This window comes from Heliconius melpomene, chromosome 10, assembly GCF_056956725.1.
Source record: "Heliconius melpomene rosina isolate 202511_hmr_F chromosome 10, ASM5695672v1, whole genome shotgun sequence".
Lineage (NCBI taxonomy): Eukaryota > Metazoa > Arthropoda > Insecta > Lepidoptera > Nymphalidae > Heliconius > Heliconius melpomene.
The window spans coordinates 6,861,047-6,880,968 of NC_140398.1; the positions used below are offsets into that span (position 1 = coordinate 6,861,047).

Here is a 19,922-nt window from a genome sequence, read left to right on the forward strand (position 1 = left end):
TGGTTTAAATCCAATCGTGAATAAAATCGTTCACTTATGTGTTGTGGTTACTGAAAATTTTGCATAATTTTTTTGTTCTTTTAACATTCTTTAACGGGGTCGACCTATACATACATACGTAAAGAAATTTAAGAAACTGAATTAGACCCACTTTAAGTAATATTTTGTTCTTGAATATTGGATAGGAATCGATCCGATAATCAAGGTGATAAAATAATATAAAAATTTGAATAAAACGAGTAATAAGGTTTTACATTTTAATGATCATATTTCCAGTTCATTATTTACAGAAAACTATCTTATCAGTAGAGGCAGTGACCATCTTTACATAACATACATATACATAGGTCTTCAAAGTTAAGAGATTTACATTAAACAGGCCGAAACCATACAAAAATTAACTAAGTTACAAGAAAAGTAGCTAAATTATAGCTTTGTTTATAATTAGTAATATATTTGTTTTACTATCGGTTTAGAGGCAAGTATGTGACTGTAACCGCAACAGGTTGTGGGGTCAATTACCATTCGAAGGAATGAATAATATAATATTTTCATTTTCTGAGTGTGAACCTAAAAAGAAAATTATAAAATTGACTCAAGATTGCTTAGAAAAAAATTAAGAGGGTTGTTTGAACCTGCTAAGCCTGAAAGTTATGGTCTCTCATTGACATTAATAATATAAAAGACAGACTACAATTAAACCAATTCAAGCTATAAAGATCTCAAATCTCAAACATGACTCAAAATTTCTTTTATATGACCATGTTCAACCCCGTTTTAAATACAATACAAATAATAACATATAGAAATTTATATCTAAGTTTAACTAAAACAGCATTCTGGATTTAACTTCGTTGCCTATTTAGTAGATAATAGAATTTAAACATAACTACGTAATATATACTTAAATATTGGATAATTAACATAATATTGCTAATTTTATTAGAAATTTTAATAAAAAAATGGTTAACTGTAGTAGAGGAATATAAAACCTAATTGCAATTCAATTATATTAAGTAAAGAAATACCTTAAAATAGTATACAAATTTAAAATTATTATGTACAAGCTGTATAAAAAATTGGCAGTTATGTTATTTAAAAATCTAGGCTAATTAGGTTTTTTTGATATAATATTGTGCGATATTTTTTTTAAATCATAAAGAAGTAAACTGATAAATGGGTCGTCAAATGAAGGGTTGTATTTTTTTATTTGTATGACATATTTTTATTGTTCGTTTTATTTGTACTCCAGCTTAGTTATATTTTACTCTGCTAGATGTCATTAGTTTTATGTATAATTTTGTGAGTTCACACTTTCTTCACAGATGGCGCTTGTATATTAAAGGTTAGGAAAAAGAAGCCTAAAGAAACTGAACTGTATTTTTCTTTAATTAAAGGCGTTTTAAGAAATATCTTGTTATTTTCATAATTTTACTAAGTGTCAGTATAATATAGAATTTAAAATCGTAATAAACCTAAACGGAAGAATAATATATTAAAATATTACAAAATAATCGGTATAATCAATGCACATACCAATTATGGTTAAAAATAAAGTTAATTATAACAAATACAATAATAAAAAATCTTACGAACATTGAGCATTTATCAAAAATTTATATACTTAAACGTTACGTACTGCTATCCATAAAAACGGCAAAAAAAATGTTTGTAGAGGCCCGTTAAATATTTATCTGATTCTCTTTTTCAGTGTTTGTTGTTATAGTGAAAATCGAAATATAGTCAGGTGACAAACTTATAGACAGAAAGTCAATCAGCAGTCTTAGCAGTAAGATCCAGTTTTTTATTTCTTTGGCTCTTATTTATTATCTTAAGATATTGACATATTAACTAAAACATCTGCCTCATATATACCAAAATGTTAGTCAAGCTTTAGTATTTTTAACTTATACACAATGCTCTTTTAAAAAGCTCTTCAATTTCGATTTCAATTTAATTAAATACAATAGAGTTTTATATTTTTATACATTCTATATAAATAGGCAAAGAGAATAATTCTCAATACTGTCCAATTTTTTGTATATTTAATTCCTACACTACTTCTTAAGCTTCCCGCCTTATTCCGTATGCAGCGGGGTACGTAAGTGTAGATTAGTGTTAAAACACTCTGTCTGACTTGCATCGCCCAATATTTGAGACGTTGCATATTAAGTGGCGAAACCCAACGTCGTCCTATATCTTCTTATCTTACCAAAGCGAGGAAATAAAAATCATTAATTATCCCCGGTACCGACCAAACCCACAACCGTTGAATTTACAGTAAAATACTGCAATACGACGGCCTTTATATCAAAAGAAAATAGAAATATTAATATATTAGAAGTGAGAATCGAATTCACAACTACTATATATGTATACTCTCCAATATCTTCATGATGCCTTCACACAATAAATTTATTAGTAAATATTTAAATGAATATAAAATATTGTCTAAAGTAATCCTTGTACTAACTTACCAACATCCTACCTTACCGTATCTATTATATGTATATTCTATTCAGTATCAATAACAAAGTTGTTTATCAAAAAAATACATTTTTAATTTTTTTCAATAATTTCGTTTACATTTTTTGTGTTTTTTCCATATTATTATCATTCATTAAATCTGAAAATATGTTCGTAACAATATCCGAATAGGCCGCGAGTAATTCGAGTCAAATACAAAACGCTTTTAGGGCTATTCATTTTTTGTACTTCCGGTTTCTGAAAATCCAAAAAAAAATTGCTGAACAGTCTGAAAAGTAATCCAAAACCCAGGATTGTTGTGAAACATAAGGCAACACTTGATGCATATTGCGATTTAGAACCTTAATTTAAACAATGTAAAGTTAAAGGCCCATAGCAAGTATAATCATTGCTTAAGATTAACATAAGATTAATATATAACAGATGTAAAAAAATGCCTAGGTACATCTTTTACATACATGTACAAAAGCATGTATGTTTTTGTTATATTTTTATATTTTTTTATTATGTAAAAAAATATATAAAAAGGTTACATACAAGTTTACAACAAATTTTTAATGAACACGCTGTATAAGAGACCGGAAGTACAAAATTCGAAATAAACGAACCCGAGAAATTCAAACGTATCCTACCACTAACTAAGAGCTAGATAACAATTAATTTTATCCTAAACGCTTGGAGCAGTCTTTATTGTCGTTCGTCTCATACGTGTATCGTGAAGTCTCTGCGCTCTTGTTCCTGTCGTTGTTGATATCTGAAACAAGAGATAATTAATTACATTTGTAGCATAGCGCCTGTCCGCGCGACGATTGTAGGTTCGATTCATACTCAAGGGTCTAATTTACGTAAAAAAGACAAAATAAAAGTTTCCCACAAGGTATGTATAGCCAAATTAAATGATGACTGGATATACAATATCTGTATTTTTCATTTTTTTTTGTTCTTACTTTCTATCAAACAAGCTATTCTAAAAATTGTATTTATTTTTTATTTTATTGTAATACCTTAGTTTAAAAATAGCGTTATACTTTTATGGTAGACATCTGTTGAAAAAGCCTCATATCACATAAGGGCAACGAGAGGATGAAGCATGGGAGCAATAGTAGTTTCTCAAATACCTAATAGATGGCAATGGATGTTGTTAAAATCCTAAATAGTCTGTATTTTTTTTTTACATGCATAAACCTTTCGCATTAAGTATGGTAAGCTAGGAGAATATGGTAGTTAACGGACTCTCCGTTATCCACTTATTACAACCATAATTGGATATTATAATCACGTCAATAGGCAATTCTAACCTAATACCGCATTTTCTTTTACCAAAGCAAAGAAATTAATGATTAACGATTGAATGATAATACCTCGTAGTGTTAGGCGCGTGGTGTCGTCGCGGTCGTCGTCGTGATTTATCTCGCGACGCGCCGCCGCATGACTCCGCGCTAGAGTCAGTCACTGTACGAAACACTTCTTCTGCTAAAAAAGATTATAGTTTTACTAATTTTTGGGGCTTCGCCCACGTAGCCTGCTGGAAATGAATAAGAGTAGTGTATAATAAATAACCGCACTCAGAGAGTCACGTACATCGAAATAATTGATGTGAAGTAATATAGACTTCCTCGGTGAATGGACTATGAAATGTTTTATTATATTCCAAGATTTTTTTCCCTAAGTCAAAATTAAAAGAACCTAACCTTTTAAATACCTACCTTTATTAGTCGCGAGTGGCATTCGATAAGCTGCTGAACTACACTCAGCACACGGCGACCCGCTGGAGTCGGAGTCGGACTCCGCGCGACGCACCATCAGCGTCATTGCTCGAGAGAGGGTGTATTCGTCTGTGAATTATTGATATTTTACGTAAATTTGGTACTGATATACGAGTATGTATATAGGATTTTGGAAAATAGATTAATTTTATAATACTGTTGGAATATTTGTTCCTCTTTCACGCAAAAACTATTAAACCGATTTAGATGAAACTGTACAGTAATGCAGTTTATATATCAAAATAACACAAGCTACAATTCATATTAAGATTTTGTATAATTTGGTTATAAATTATAATATAACAATAAGCGGGTGAAACCTTATGTGGGTGACTAGTTTTAAAAATAAATAAGTAACATACCAGTATGTGCAGGTGATCTGTGCGTGCCTCTAGGAGGTGCCGCGGCTAGGGGTGCAGGTTCAGCTCTGCCGAATGTACGTAGTGTTCCTCCCCCCGCCTCGCACCCCACACCGCCCCCGCCCGTTGTCGTCGACCCACCGGACATGCTGAACGTCGCGTACGGACTGATCTCGTACATTTCTGGTAACAATTATATGAAGTTTTAATATATTAGAAATAACGCAATGCTGGAAACAGACATGAGCGGAGGCCTTCAATCGTTTTATGAATGACTATTGTCTTTTAAAAATAAAAAAAAATATTGTCTATAAATCAAGTAATAAGAAATAATATTTTAAAAGGCAAAGACCCGCCTTCATAAAAACTAAACATGAAAGAAACAAGCCCAGTAATTTAAATCTATGTCAATAGAAATATTAAGTAATTACAACTTTAAAATCATTTTATAATCGATACACAAATAAATAAATTATTATTTTTAAAAGATGGTTTAAGAGGCGGAAACCATCTAAACATCATCTCTGAGGAAATTAAATTGGAAGTAAAGTTTGGATCCCATTTGAGAAGCCTTATATTTTATCGCTTAAACCCCGGTTAAAGCTTTGGCAAATACAAGTATAACAAATAAGAAATACCTTGTTGTTCTTTTTTATTAGTATGCTTAATGGGCGAGGACGTATACACTTGCTGGCAGTTTCTTCTGTTATCACGCTTTTCTATTGACTTATCCTCTTCAGGTGCTCCGCTCTGTTCATAGCCTTTTCTGAAGCAGGATGCACTTAAACTGTAAATATAATACAGATTATAAGGCTTCTTTCCAATCTTAGTTATATTAAAAATTAGAAAAATAAAAAAGTTCTTATATTTAAAAACACAAAAAAAGAACCAAGCTTTTACAATTCAATTTTTTATCTATGTTCCGCTGAATTAAGCGCAGTAATTTTTCTATCAGAAAATATATTAAAAATATTATTTTCAGCTGTCACATGGACATATTAAATTTCAAAGACTAAACCATTACTATTTCATATGTCACCTTCGTCTATATGCCAATCCAGATAATAATATTAAAGCCAGCAATAACGCGGCGCCTGCGGCGATTAACGCCGCGCTACCCGGTGTTGATGTTTCTTCACCACCTGATGGAAACTGGGCAGGGGCAGGTATACGCTCTGTGGAATATAAAACATTATAATATGTATGTATTTTATAATATTTTGTATTTTTTATATTTTTGTGATTTTATCTAAATTTACCAGCATCATCTTTACAAATATTATACTTATGAATGAAGACGATTATTTTTTAGCTTCGCGCTAGCTATATCCGGCATGTAGCAGCGTAGGTACTCGTAGAGGGAACCGATACATACTCGAGTGAAAATGGAGTACAAAGTGTTTTAACACTAATTTCTTTCTGTTTACTCTGTTATTGTGCCGTGAGAATATAAAAAACTGCCTTACCACCATCTTCAGTCAACGTTGAAAAATAATAAGTAGCAGTGGAACTCCCGGCTGTACTCAATGCTACCACTTTCAAATGGTACCACGTCCCTGATAGCAAGTCACACATTGTAGTCGGATGAACGTCCAGAGGCACTGTCTCTGATCTCCATACAGTGTCTTCGAAGCTCTTGATGGACACCACAAAGTGTATTAGAGGGCAGTTATTGCTATCCCAAGTTAGGAAGTTGAGTCGTACGCAGGTACTGTTGCTAGAGATTAGATGTTTTTCTGCAGCAGGTTTTGATACTATAATGAGAGAAAAATAAAAGTTTATTTTTGTTTATTCAGTTCACTAGCAGGATAAGCTTTTTGCTTATGCGCTGTTTGCATATGCTTATCCTGCTAAGTCGTTGTAATTGTATTGCATAAGTGATAGAGTTAGCTAAATAAGAGAAATTTTGAAGTTATAAAAACATACATTTATAAATATGACATATATTATTATTAACATACATGTATAGATATGAAATAGAGAATGCAGAGATAAGTAAGTATGGATTTAGAAAATGTCTAGTTATTTACGCGTTGGCTGCATATTGTATCTACTTAGTATGTTTATATTACAAAAAAAACCTGGTCTCCCTAGACCACATCTTGCCTTGAATTCCAAAAGTCAACTTGCATGGCTCCAAGAGAAGAATGAATGATACATCCTAATATTTTTAGTTTTTGTAACAAAAAATATGTATTGTAAAGTTTACCTCCACCGCTAGTAGCCACATTCAGAGCTTCACTGGGCATCGACTCTCCTGCACTATTACGTGCTATAAGCCGGACTCTATACGTCGCCCCACATTGCAGTCTACGTAGCGCGTGCGTTCGCGATGTGCCGTGTAACTCTATAGATTGGTAGGGCTCTGCGCCACGTGCGTATTGGAGGGTGAAACCTGTTAAAAATATATTTAATGTAGATAATATAAAGCTAGATAATATTAAAATAAAGAAAAATATTTAAAAAACTCCCACGGGCCAAGATAAACATTTTTTTTACGTACCAAGTACTTCATTAGCGTCCCACGCCAGCATTAAAGATGCGGGTGCAGCACTCGTTAACCTCAATCGTGGCGTGGCGGGTGTTGATACCACACGTAGCTCCCAGGTCCCACGCTCCTCGCCCCATGGGTTGCGGACTGTGCAGGTGTAATTATCTGACATTGATGGTTCTAGTTCTGCGAAAGAAGATATTATATTAAAGGATTTAATTTTTAGTTCACGCTCTATCCTCTTTCCTGCAAATAGTCTGACATTAAACTATTTCTGCCTACCCTAGGCAGGTATAATTTAATATCAGCACACTCCCTTATCCACTTTCCTCCTGAATTCGAGGTTCTAGGAATTTAAATTAGTCAGCTGGTTTGTTTAAATTAATTAATTGTGACTTTAGTTTATTTAATTTTGAATTGAAGGTCTATTTTTGGATATTTATCAGTTGTTGTTTAAGATTTGTTGATTAGACATAACTTATGTGACCACGCTTGTGAGGCGGGCGTTAATAGTTGCGACAGACTATTATACTACTGTAATTATAATGTTAATATTAAAAAATAAATATATCTAAACACTCACTAGCTATAACAAGCTTATATCCCTCCATCTTAATTCTGGTGTCGGTAGCGGGCGCTCCGCGACGTGCCCACGTGCGCAGCGGCGGGGGAGTCCCGGCAGCGCCGCAGGGGAGGGTTAGGCGTGTGCCAACTGGCGCGGTTACACGCCGCGGAAATGACCAGAGTTTAGCACTGGCTGTGAATTAATAATAGTTTTTCAAATTATTTATTTCCTTTAATAATCTATATCACTTTTATACTAGCTAATCTAGCTATGCCTAGATATGCGGCCTATGTCCAGCAGTGGACCTTAAAAGGCTGATGGATGGAATCTAGCTAGATTAAATTACGAATGTGAATTAAATTATGTCCAACAAGAAAATGAAAAGATAATTGGAGTCATAAACAGGTATGATAATAAAATATACTAAAAAAAATAATTTTACAAAATAAACTGAATATTTTAAATGGCAGTAATAGTAATTGAAATAAAAATGTTTATATCTTTGTCTTTATATAGTTTTAACTTTCTCTTAGTACCTCTAGAAGATGATTTTCTAGCTACAATAGCGCTCATCTCCCCCTCTCCCGCAGTAGTGGCCGCGGTCACCCAAAAGTCGTACAACTGATGTTCCTGAAGACCACGGATTTCTAGCATCTGTTCTTCATCAGTTTGTGGCACCATTACGTGGGAGTGTTGGCCTGTCCTAGAAATATCACAAAAAACTTCATATCCAGAAATGAAATAAATATAAAAAAATGGACAGGGAAATCTATATTAAATAAGAACTCTTTATGTTCATGAAACCAGATACAAATCATAATATTTAAATTGTGGCAATTTTGAATCGTCGAATGAACATAAATCTACCACTTGCTCGAAAGGGAGTTCTACTAAGAGTCGGCAAGAAGCCCTTGCTTTTTTTTATTATTTATTATTTTAATACTAACCTCTGTGGCCTGTTATAAACCGTATAATGTCTTATTTTGCCGTTCTTATGAGTAGGAGCAAGCCAGCTCACTATGATGGAGTCTTCAGAGTTTGGTATTGCTTTTATATCGGCCGGAGGTCCTGGAACTATAATTAAAATACGTATAATTTATTATTTAGGAAATGGTAACTTATTTAAATTCAATATAATTAAGATTTTTTCTTTTTGGTGAAATGAAAATATGTAAGAAAATATAAAAAAAAACTTTCTTTCTTGACTGAATAAAATATAATTCTACGTTATTTAGAACACACTAAACACTCCATATAATTTTGTTTCATAATTATTTCCATATTTATAATTAGTTCCATCTTAAAAGTTCTCAATTGAGGCAATATTTGTTTTAATGAGGCAAAAAGCCTCAATGCCTAAAGTTTACCCACTAAATAGTTCAGTTCAGTTCTTAATTTATGGAGTTTCGAGCGTGCCAGTTGAGCACTTGTCACGTTGTATGAAGAACACAACTATAATTAATTAATTTAAATTTTGTGTTTTTTGTGATCAATTTCCGCCCAATTTTCGAAATATGTGTTGAGTGGCGGAAATTGGCGGAAGTGGCGGAAATGGGTATCAAACCTACAACCATTACGCTGGCAGATGGCATGTATAAAACTGTAATAATAAAGTCATTAAGCACACACACAATAATTATAAAAAAATAAATACGACAGTACCATCATCGAGCGTAGCACAGTATATTTTAGTAGACGGTCCGAGTCCAACCGAGGTCCGTGCCGACACGGCCAGCGAGTAGTTCCCAGATCGAAGTCCACCTATCTGTATTTCTGCGCCGCCCGCCCTACGACGCTCCCACATGCCCTCTGGATGGCCTTCTTCCTGTTATTTTTATTATATTATTTTTGTTTAATAACCAAAAATAGTGAATAGTAAAGGACATTCGGTTTTGCCTGTTTCTATTATATTTGTATTTCGGAACACAGAACTATTGTAGGTAAATTGTAGAAAAGTACGTAAAAATTATATTATATATATATATAGTTTTATTTATATATTTTGCCTTCGTGGATATGTGGAATATTAATTTTATATTATGGCAATCAGAATATTTTTTTTTATAATATTCATGTGATAATCTTATGAAAAACTTAATAGATAAAATCTCAAAGGAATTTATGTTTGTCGACATAAAATATAGAAATTATAATGAAAAAATATGTATAATCTATATTATATTACCTGGTACATAACCTCGTACCCTAACAGCAATCCTCCTCTCGCAAAAGTGGGTGGCGGCTCCCACCATACCCTCAGTGATTGTGATGATATCGCCTCACATCTTACATGTTGGGGAGGGGCTTCTGGAACTAGAATATAATATTTTACAAATTCGTCGTTTAGTTCCACCACTACACGTATAATGTCTTGATTTGGCGAGGAGTAGGGAACGGAGTGTCTTAACACCAGGGTGCCTCTGCCCACTTTCCTATACGTGGGATACAGCGTGAAGCTAAAAAATCTCATCTCATTAGAAAAATGTTTTTGTAGTTTCAGAGATATTTATATAGGAACCATCTACATATTTTGGGACTATCTAATATACAATCAAGAACAATCGGCGAGGCAGCTATTGGATATGTCCAAGCATAATCTTTTAATAGCTGCGAATGTACTGCATATAACATAAGCTAAATCATATTATTATCATTTAATACAAAAAAATTGATTGAACGTATATAATTGGAAACTAATACGGCTCAATTACTGCTTGTTCAAATTAAAAAATATCCCATCAAAAACATAAATGTAAAAAGAAAGCCAAGTTCTGTAATAAAACGTATGCTTTCAGCGATAAAAGAAGTGAGATGTAAATGTATGCCAAGTTCAATGGTCAGTCCTGAAATTTATTTTTAACAATATAAAATATTTTATAACAACTGAAAATGCCCATTCTTCTAACAACTTGGAGACTTTATTTATGTGTAATATCTGACTTGGCTAGTTTTCTTAGAGCGCCTTCGTACAATAAAATGTATCTAATATAATTAGGTATTTACTTTTTTTATTATAGTCAATAATATTATGTTTTATTACTCTTAAGATGATATTTAATTATATATGAATTTAGATTATATTTATCTATGAATCTCGACTATAGTTTTTATTTTGTTGATTAAATGACAGTTGTCAGATTATAAAGTAATTAATGTATGCTGCGTTTAGAAATCTGATAAATTTATTATTATTTTTTTATAATTTTATTATTTTGTTGGAATAACTCAACACGCAATGCCTCCAGAGTTCGATGGAAAGAGGGGAACTGAGTGTCTTAACACTAGGTTCCCTCTGTCTACCCCGCTATGTGTGGGATACACCGTAAAGCGGATTTATTTATTGGAACGAAGTTCCTTACGGCAGGCTTGGAAGGGATAGGGATTTCGCTGCGTGAACGAACTGAAAAAAATGTGATAGTAAAACCGTAAGAAAAATGCGTGGAATAAAACCGTTAAATGAGACGTGCGCAGGCGCGACAGTCGCATACACAGACGAGTAATGTATAATACCTTTCTCTTTCTCCCTCTTTCTTTTTTTACTTGATAATTTGAATTACGATGTTTTTTTTATTTTAAGTAATTTATTATTTCCTAAAATACTGAATTTTCTAAATACTTTCTTGTACTTAAATAAAAACAAATCAGCAAAATTTAAGAGAAAAATCAAGAAAACCTACATAAAATTGAGCACGACTTTTTTTGCAATTTGTGTCGATTCTACATTAGCCGAAGAAACTTCGTTCCTACCTGGTGTCCCACGACACCACATTTTGGTTTTTTTTATTATTTTGTTTAAGTAATTTTTAATTTTCTCTTTTTTTCTCTTATTTTTTTATTAACAATTACTTAAATTTTTACTGTTAACAATTACTTTATAATTACTTCTGTTAAGATAGCTGGTAGGCTGACAATGTTTCAAAATAAAAAAAAATACTTAAAATATACTTGAAAGCATCGTGTTGTTTGAGATGGCTTACGTAAGTAATAGTGAAGTTAGTCTACATAACAAATAAAATATTTACTAACGTGTGACATAAATAAAAGCAAATATATATAAATAATGCATTGCTCTTATTTTGTTGGCAGGCGCTATGCCTAAAAATCAGTTATCATTAACTTTGATTGCTATGCTTTCATTACAGGTGCTATAAGTAAATGTTCCTAATTGAATCTATTTATTGAAAAATTATAAGAAAATATTTAAAAAAATACTAGTTTCGGATTTTTCCCTTGACATACACCCAATTACTTAACCGGATGCTAAATTTCACCATTCTAGATCATCTGGAACTTGGTTAACATTAAGGTCTATAGGTCAGTCACCCCCCTAAAAATTTACGATTTTTGGACGTCATTATCTAAATAACTGTTTGAGCTGTGTTTATGAAATTTTATGCACGTATACAGGTAGGGGGTCTAAATATTTGAGCCAAATATGACAGCTTTAGGTGGAATAGTTTTTGAGTTACGAATAGGTAAAAAGTGGCTTCAAATGGTTCGTGTAAAATAACACACGGTGCTGCTCGCCAGTTCTGAAACCCAGAAACTTGGCACGCGCTCCGCGCGTTTTAAATACAATTTTGTGATGGGAAGTCCAAGTATTGAGGAAGGCTTATAGTCTTTATATCACTTAAGTCGGTACAATACATCTTAGTTAGTTTTGTTAAGCCACAAACGTGAAGCCGCGTGTAAAATCTAATGTAGAATATATGATAATTAAACTTACCATCTTCCAAAGTGGTAGTAGCAATAGGCGGTGAGGCGGGTCCAGCGCCCGCAGCATTAAACGCTCTCAACCTCAACTCATATCTAGCGCGAGGTTTTAAAGACGCAATTCTGGCTCTTGTGGAACCCCAACCAGGCACAGTGAGTGCTAACGACGTGTTGTCACTGCGCCACCATAGTGCGTAGCCGAGGAGCTCGCCATTCCAGGATTCTTGGGATGGTGCCTGATGAGGGAAGTCAAAATATAGAGAATTACATATTTATAACATTTTTTAAAGTGTTAGAAAAATATTATTTCACTTCGTTTTATTTTTATACAAACTATTGTCGAAAGTAAGTATAAAGTTTCCAATTAAAAGGATCACTTTTTTCTATTTTTATTACCTGCCACTTCACTAGTAGTTCCCCGGGTGCATCTGCTTCTACTTCAACATTTCGAGGCGACTCGGAAGGAGCTGAAAATTGAAAATTTTCTCACACTTTAAATACATTCATACAAAGTAATGTTAGCTAAAGCATTAGATAAAAATAATAAAAAATATATGTTTATAACATTAATCTGACATCCTTGACACGAATAAAAGAAAGTTCTTAAATATTCTTTAGATTTTTTAGCTTCACTCTATATTCGGTGCTGTATGTATACTACGTAGGCAGAGACAACATAATGTTAAGACACTCCAATTTCCACGCACCATCCAATTTTCCAGACAGTACGTGTCAAGTGGCAGTAGTCAACAAAAAAAATGGAAATAATTCATACTCGAAAGTAAGAATCTAATCTAAAAGCCAAGCGCCAGTATATAATATGAAATATATATGTATATGAAAAACTTACATTCTTCTAATGTCTGCAATATAACAGGGTCAGAGTAATCGCTATCCCCTATATCGTTGACTGCGGCCAGTCGTAAGGCATACGCGGTGGCGGGGCGGAGACCTTCCACACGATATTCGAGGATCGTGTCACCCTCTGTTTGTTCTTCTAACTGTTGATTGTCTTCTGGAGTTAGGTTTGGCGTTTCTTGCCTGTAATTAATTGTTTTAAATTGTCAAAATATTCGAAATACCGTTGCTCGTTAATAATTTTATTTTTCATTATAATGAAGTCTTTGATTTAATATAAAAATACTTCCATAGATTTTACTTTTAAGCAATATTCGACTACAAACTAATATAAAACCTTTAGTATTGTAAAGGAAAAGAAAAATTTTAAAAATATTTTGATGTTTTACTAAACAAAAACACATCTGTTACCAAAATCAAACAAATATTAAGCCTACCTTTGTACAAGCAAATCCGGCGACAAATCCCTAGTCGGTGCATCAGTCCAGTCAGCAGCTCTGCGAGCATCACCCACCACTCTATATTGTAATCTGTACGCTCTAAGACGAGCGTTGCCGTCGTACCCGCGACGCCACGATATGTATGCTGCTCTACCTTCTTTACGAATCACTGCTAGACCACGGGGAGCTTCTGGGAATTCTGAAAATATAAAATAAAAATCAGTAGATAAATAAATTACTACCTATTATATATTATAGATTAATTAATTAAGTGTCCATTACATAAATTAATTGTATATTACATAAATTGTACATTGTACAGTGTTCAGACATTGTAATAGTAAGCTATACACTACGGATACAACTTCATTGGGGGAAATTATTATACATATAAAATTAATTTAATTCAAACCATCTTGTAAAGTAAGCCACGGCGTTGAGCTCTGCCACTCCACAGGCAGAGTTTCATAGTTCGGCAGACAATGGAATATTCTAACACAAATTTCTGCTGAAGATGCACTTAACTATGTAAAGTTACCTTGAACAGCAAGATAAATAAGCAGCTCATCTCTTCCATACGCGTTTTCCGCTCTACAGCGATAAACGCCGGAGTCGCGGCGCTGCGCGTGCGCTATACTGAGTGTGGAACTAGCGCCGCTCTCTGAACGCTTTTCTGATACTGATATCCTGAAACGTTAAAGGATTATACGATATACTAAAAAATGCAATACCCATCAAGTGTATTGTATTATAATATTTAAAAGGCTTAAATATTTTTATATTATTCATTTTTCTAGTTTACTCCCTAATAAGAAAATAATTACCTGTAAGTAGACAAATCCAATCTATGCGTATTATGAGTCCAGTGTAACTGTATGGGCGGGTCGCCTCTCGCGGAGCACACCAGCGCCGCGCTCGATGTACGACGCACTGAAGTGTTGCGGGAGGAGAATTCGAAGTGGGCTGGTTCTGGATATAAATAGAATTACGTATTTACTCTATAATTATGAAAAAAAAAACTACCTAAAATATATTTAAGATGTTAGTTACAGTTCATAGAATAACAAAATAAATTTTAGAAATCAATATATTAGAGTCTAAAATAATTGTATTAATTATTATTATTATAGCATAGCAAGAATTGCACATACTCTGTTACATTCAAATTTCTCAATGTTATTTAAGCACTTGCATAACAAGACAAAAGTACTATATTTAGTGTATATTATTAAAACTAGATGGCTCTGTCGTCCACCGCGTACACGCTGCCCATTACTTTTGCTCTGACATTGGGACTGGGTTTGAATGCAGCATGTATCGCGGTAGCCGATACTACCTTAATATATCTCTACATACACTACAGTACACTAACCATTAACAGAAACAGTAATAATCTTCGACAATCCTCTTCCCACGCCGTTGTCAGAACGGCACATGTATCTGCCTTCATGCGCGCGCGCCGCTGACGTCGACAAGGAGCCGTTGCTCAGTACCGATATTGGCACCTCCAACCGATTGAGTGGACGAAAGTCGGTTGATGTTGGACCTTCACCAGGGTTTGATTGAGTACATTAGAATCTTTGCCTAGATATTTGACTATGGTACAGCAATGCAATAAAAATCTTCACATATTATAGGTCAATGATCAGCATCAATGAGTAAATAAAAACAGCAGGGTAGGCAGAGGGTACCTAGTGTTAAAACACTCCGTTCCGATACCAAAGTGAAGAAATGGAAATATAAATTTAAATAACTATTTAAACTCCTATATAATATTTAACCGGTATTCGGTACAGTAACTTTAAAAATACCATTTTGTAAAACTTTATTTATAACTCACCACCGTGTGCCTTCAACCACGAGATCCTAGGTTCAGGATAACCTTTTGTAACGCAATGAACCAGTATTTGAGTGCCGAGAAGAGCCGACACGTCCTGCGGTTCAAACACCCACGATGGCGCCACTGGAATTAAGTTATAATAATTATTATGAACATATTTTTTTTTAATTACATTTATTGCAAAATTTTCTTTTCTTTTTTTATTATAAAATCCCAAATATGTAATAAAGTTTAATTACGTACATACATTATATAAAAAATATTCTAGTATTACCTTTAACAGCAAGTCGGGCTGTATGATTAACTTCAGCTGCACTGTTGCTAGCAACGCAGGTGTAGTCGCCGCTGTGCTTCGATGTTACGTGAGAGAAAATAAGAAAGCTGAACTCATCTAAGGACTTCTCTTGTACCTAATAAAAGAAAAAAATATTATTAATAAATTAGGAATATAGTGCCTAAATTGTCTGTCTAATGGTACGAATAGACTACAACTGAAATTCTGACATAAATGTCAGACATTAATATATGTACTGCTTACATTTGGAAAAAAATATTTACAAATTAACAATTAATCCTAATAGTAACACAATACCTGCAAGTTGGTAGGTATATGCAGTCCATCTTTAAGCCACGAAAAGTACACCGGCTTATCTCCAGAAGTGATGCCACATAGTACTTGTATAGAACTACCTTCTATCAAATCAGCTGGAAATGAAAATCCTGCTATCTTCGGTGGATCTGTAAATAATTATGCTTTCATTAGTTTTCTCAACATAAAAAGCAGCACATATGTGCTATAAAGTAAACAAAGCTTTTCTGGAGATTAGCCTGGACAAACAGAAAGACAGACGGACAGAAAAAAAATAATTTGGTTTTGTTTTAGTATCGAGTAAATAACTATATGCACTCGAATAAACGCAGATATTTATATGTATGTACAGAGTATAAATTGCATATTGTATTTCAATATTTATTGGATTGAAGAGTACGAGTATGAGTTGCTCAAAATAACGCATATTTCAACAAACGTTTCTTAAATATCTTATTTTTTTAAAATATCACTAAAACAAACTCACTTCTAACAAAAATCTGAACATCCTTCTGCACATACTGCCCAGAAGGAGCGGTAACTCTGCAAGAATAGACACCTGCGTCAGCAGTCTCCGCCGGCCATAGCAGTAGTTCTCCACCACCACCAGCTAACGTCCGGCCTGTTGTTCCAACGTCTACACCACCTCTTTGCCATCGGATATCACTGGAAAGAAAATTATATTTTGGAATATAATTCTTATATAGAGTCATCGTGGTGCAGCGGCATAGCGTCTAACTGTAAATGTGACTGGTGTGAGTTCGATTCCCACTCGGGACAATGAAGTATTTTCATTTCCTTACTTGACACGTAATATCTCAAAAATTCGTTACCAGAGCAAAGAAAATTCCTTGGACAGTAATCGAACCCAAACTTGTCGCGCTTAAACGTACGCTTGTGCCCCTGCGTCGTGACTGACCAAGCCTGGTATTATAAATTAAATATTATTATTTAATTATTGTTTGGTCTTTTATAGTTTAGCTAGTCTATTGCAGAATACACCGAATAAAACGCAGGTGGCTTTGCCTTCGATGTGTTCTGCGGTTTGATTCTGATATTTCTTTCAAATTAGTTCAGTTAGTTTTAATAGAATGATATACACAAGTACATAATGTATGTAATTTTTAAATAAAGTTTATATTAAAAATATTAGTACTTAAAAAAAATACAGAACATATAAGAATGAAGAGTGTTTGTTGAACTAAATATAAAAACAAGACATGCTAAACCAAAGAACACAAATAACGCAATAAAAATTAGTGAAGAACGAAAACAAAAACGAAATAAAACATAGACGAAACTTATAATCTTACTAAACAAATGCACCTCCATCAACCTGATTGGAAATCCGGAGTAGGGGCAGTAGATGGTGGTGTTGACGCCCGCGACCACGCGCACCGGACCGATGTTGCGGATGGACGGCTGGCCTGGGAAAAGGATATGTTTTACCATACTTATCCCTTTTTACGAGGATGGAATTTTTAGTGACATTATTAGTTATCCTGCTAGCTCTGGTGTCGAGGTATAGCGTGGCGTTGAGTTCCGCTACTCAACACGCAGTGCCTCGAGAATTAACGGAAAATGGAGAGCGTAGTTTCTTAAAACTAAACTCTCTGCCTACACTGCTGTTCACAAAAAGGGGTCGTCATTGCTTGTTTTTTCCGATGGTTTTAGAGGATGGTTTCTCTTTAAATGGTCATCTACTAAAATCTTTCTATATATTCATCAAAAATATATAAATAAGCCGTAGTTATATAATTATATAAAATGTACCGTAAACATTAAGCCTTGTAGAATGTTCGACAGCGCCCCTCGTGTTGTGCGCGCGGCAGGTGTACCGCCCGCCGTCCTCCGGCCGCACTGATGTTATGTTCAAGTAGCTGACCACATCGCCGTTTGGGCTCATGAATTGGGATATACTTCTGAAAATAAGTATTTTAAAAATATATTACCATGGTAATATGGTAATTTGATGAAAATGAAATTTAAAATATTTGATAGTTAAACCTTGTCTTCTTTAACTTAAACTTCAAGCAGAATGTGTTTTTTTATCGTTCGTGTAAAAATTAAGTAATTGTCTGAATTGATCTTTGATCGGGCCTAGCATGTTTATAATCCGTTAGCCTATTTTATATATTATAGCATGTAGAAATTATAGCTTCACACTTTATAATGGATACGGTATGCAGAGATAACCTTATAATAATCTCAACGAAAACCATCAACTCGTCTACTTCTACTACTTCTACTCTTCTTTGTTTTTAGTTCTCATACTTTCGCTACTGTTATTTTAGACGAAATTTAAACTTTCTGTAATTAAACAAACATATTCTTAACCACCTTAAAAATATATCTAACTAGCGGACGCGCGCAGCTTCGCTTGCGTATTTAGGGGTGAATTCTAAAAAACCACGAAATATGTGTTCAATGAAATATTACTAAAAATTACAATTACTAGACTCTTAAAGTCTAGTATTTCAAATTTTATAAAAATCGGTGGCAATTTAAAGATTTTTCCATACAAACTTTCAACCCCTTATTTGCACCCTTAGGGGGTGAATTCTAGAAAACCATGAAACACATGTTCAATGAAATATTTTAAGAATCTAAATTTAAAATTTTATAATAATCGGTGGCGTTTTAAAGATTTTTCCATACAAACTTTCAACCCCTTATTTGCACCCTTAGAGGGAGAATTCTAGAAAACGATGAAACACGTGTTCAATTAAATACTTTTAAAAATCTAAATTTCAAATTTTATAAAAAACGGTGGCGATTTAAATTTGTTTTCCATACAAACTTTGAACCCCTATTTCACCCCTTTAGGGTTAACATTTTTCAAAATCCCTTCTGAGTGGATGTCCAGATTACAAAAGTAAACTTTTGTCCAAATTTCACGTTTCTACCATTAGCGGTTACGGCTGTGCGTGCGTCTTACCTCAGTCAGTGAGGACAAGTCCTTTTATATATATAGATAACTAGCGGACGCGCGTAGCTTCGCTTACGTATTTAGGGGTGAATTCCAAAAAACCACGAAACATGTGTTCAATGAAATATTTTTAAGAGTCTAAATTTCAAATTTTATAAAAATCGGTGGCGATTTAATGATTTTTCCATACAAACTTTCAACCCCTTATTTGCACCTTGAGGGGGTGAATTCTAGAAAACCATGAAACACATGTTCAAGTTAATATTTTTAAGAGTAAATTTAAATTTTTATAATAATCGCTGGCGTTTTAAAGATTTTTCTATACAAACTTTCAACCCTTTATTTGCACCCTTAGGGGAAGAATTCAAGAAAACATGAAACATGTGTTCAATTAAATAATTTTAAGAGTCTGAATTCCAAATTTTATAAAAATCGGTGCCGTTTTAAATTTTTTTCCATACAAACTTTCAACCCTTATTTCACCTCTTTAGGGTTAAAATTTTTCAAAATCCCTTCTTAGTGGATGTCCAGATTATGAAAGTAAACATCTGTCCAAATTCCACATTTCTACGCACAGCGGTTACGGCTGTGCGTGCGTCTTACCTCAGTCAGTGAGGACAAGTCCTTTTATATATATAGATTAATATAACAAACCGTTGTGCAGTATTGTGTTCTTCCACCGGCTGCATATCAAGTAGCCAAGTGAACCTTGGCGGTGGTGAGCCCGACGCGGAGCAGTGAAGTGCAAGAGCTGGGCCCGGATGCAGGGCCTGCTCTATGAACGTATAGTGAAGCTCTGGTGCTGTATCTGGGAATAGAAACGAAGGGACGTATGACGACGAAAAAATGCATGACTGTCAATCTTTTAAGTTTTCTATATTTTCT

At 33.8% G+C, this 19,922-nt stretch overlaps 1 protein-coding gene across 1 annotated transcript in view; it reads right to left on the bottom strand.

Moving 5' to 3' along the window:
- Positions 1-243: 243 nt before the first annotated feature.
- The window catches only part of LOC146535363 (cell adhesion molecule Dscam2-like), a 138,049-nt gene continuing 118,370 nt past the window's right edge, over positions 244-19,922 (bottom strand). Inside the window, exons 10-37 of the mRNA XM_085191235.1 lie at positions 19,692-19,845; positions 17,882-18,030; positions 17,445-17,535; positions 16,596-16,774; positions 16,112-16,257; positions 15,794-15,929; positions 15,520-15,642; positions 15,052-15,225; positions 14,504-14,648; positions 14,218-14,366; positions 13,677-13,878; positions 13,232-13,422; positions 12,778-12,848; positions 12,395-12,617; positions 9,854-9,981; positions 9,331-9,493; positions 8,616-8,742; positions 8,205-8,371; positions 7,687-7,860; positions 7,116-7,289; positions 6,822-7,007; positions 6,079-6,366; positions 5,652-5,787; positions 5,251-5,399; positions 4,616-4,795; positions 4,194-4,322; positions 3,849-3,960; positions 244-3,241 (exon numbers count right to left, since the gene is read on the bottom strand). Of these exons, the coding sequence (XP_085047361.1) occupies positions 3,190-3,241; positions 3,849-3,960; positions 4,194-4,322; positions 4,616-4,795; positions 5,251-5,399; positions 5,652-5,787; positions 6,079-6,366; positions 6,822-7,007; positions 7,116-7,289; positions 7,687-7,860; positions 8,205-8,371; positions 8,616-8,742; positions 9,331-9,493; positions 9,854-9,981; positions 12,395-12,617; positions 12,778-12,848; positions 13,232-13,422; positions 13,677-13,878; positions 14,218-14,366; positions 14,504-14,648; positions 15,052-15,225; positions 15,520-15,642; positions 15,794-15,929; positions 16,112-16,257; positions 16,596-16,774; positions 17,445-17,535; positions 17,882-18,030; positions 19,692-19,845 (4,298 nt within the window). The 3' untranslated portion in view covers positions 244-3,189. The remainder of the gene's footprint in view (positions 3,242-3,848; positions 3,961-4,193; positions 4,323-4,615; positions 4,796-5,250; positions 5,400-5,651; positions 5,788-6,078; positions 6,367-6,821; positions 7,008-7,115; positions 7,290-7,686; positions 7,861-8,204; positions 8,372-8,615; positions 8,743-9,330; positions 9,494-9,853; positions 9,982-12,394; positions 12,618-12,777; positions 12,849-13,231; positions 13,423-13,676; positions 13,879-14,217; positions 14,367-14,503; positions 14,649-15,051; positions 15,226-15,519; positions 15,643-15,793; positions 15,930-16,111; positions 16,258-16,595; positions 16,775-17,444; positions 17,536-17,881; positions 18,031-19,691; positions 19,846-19,922) is intronic.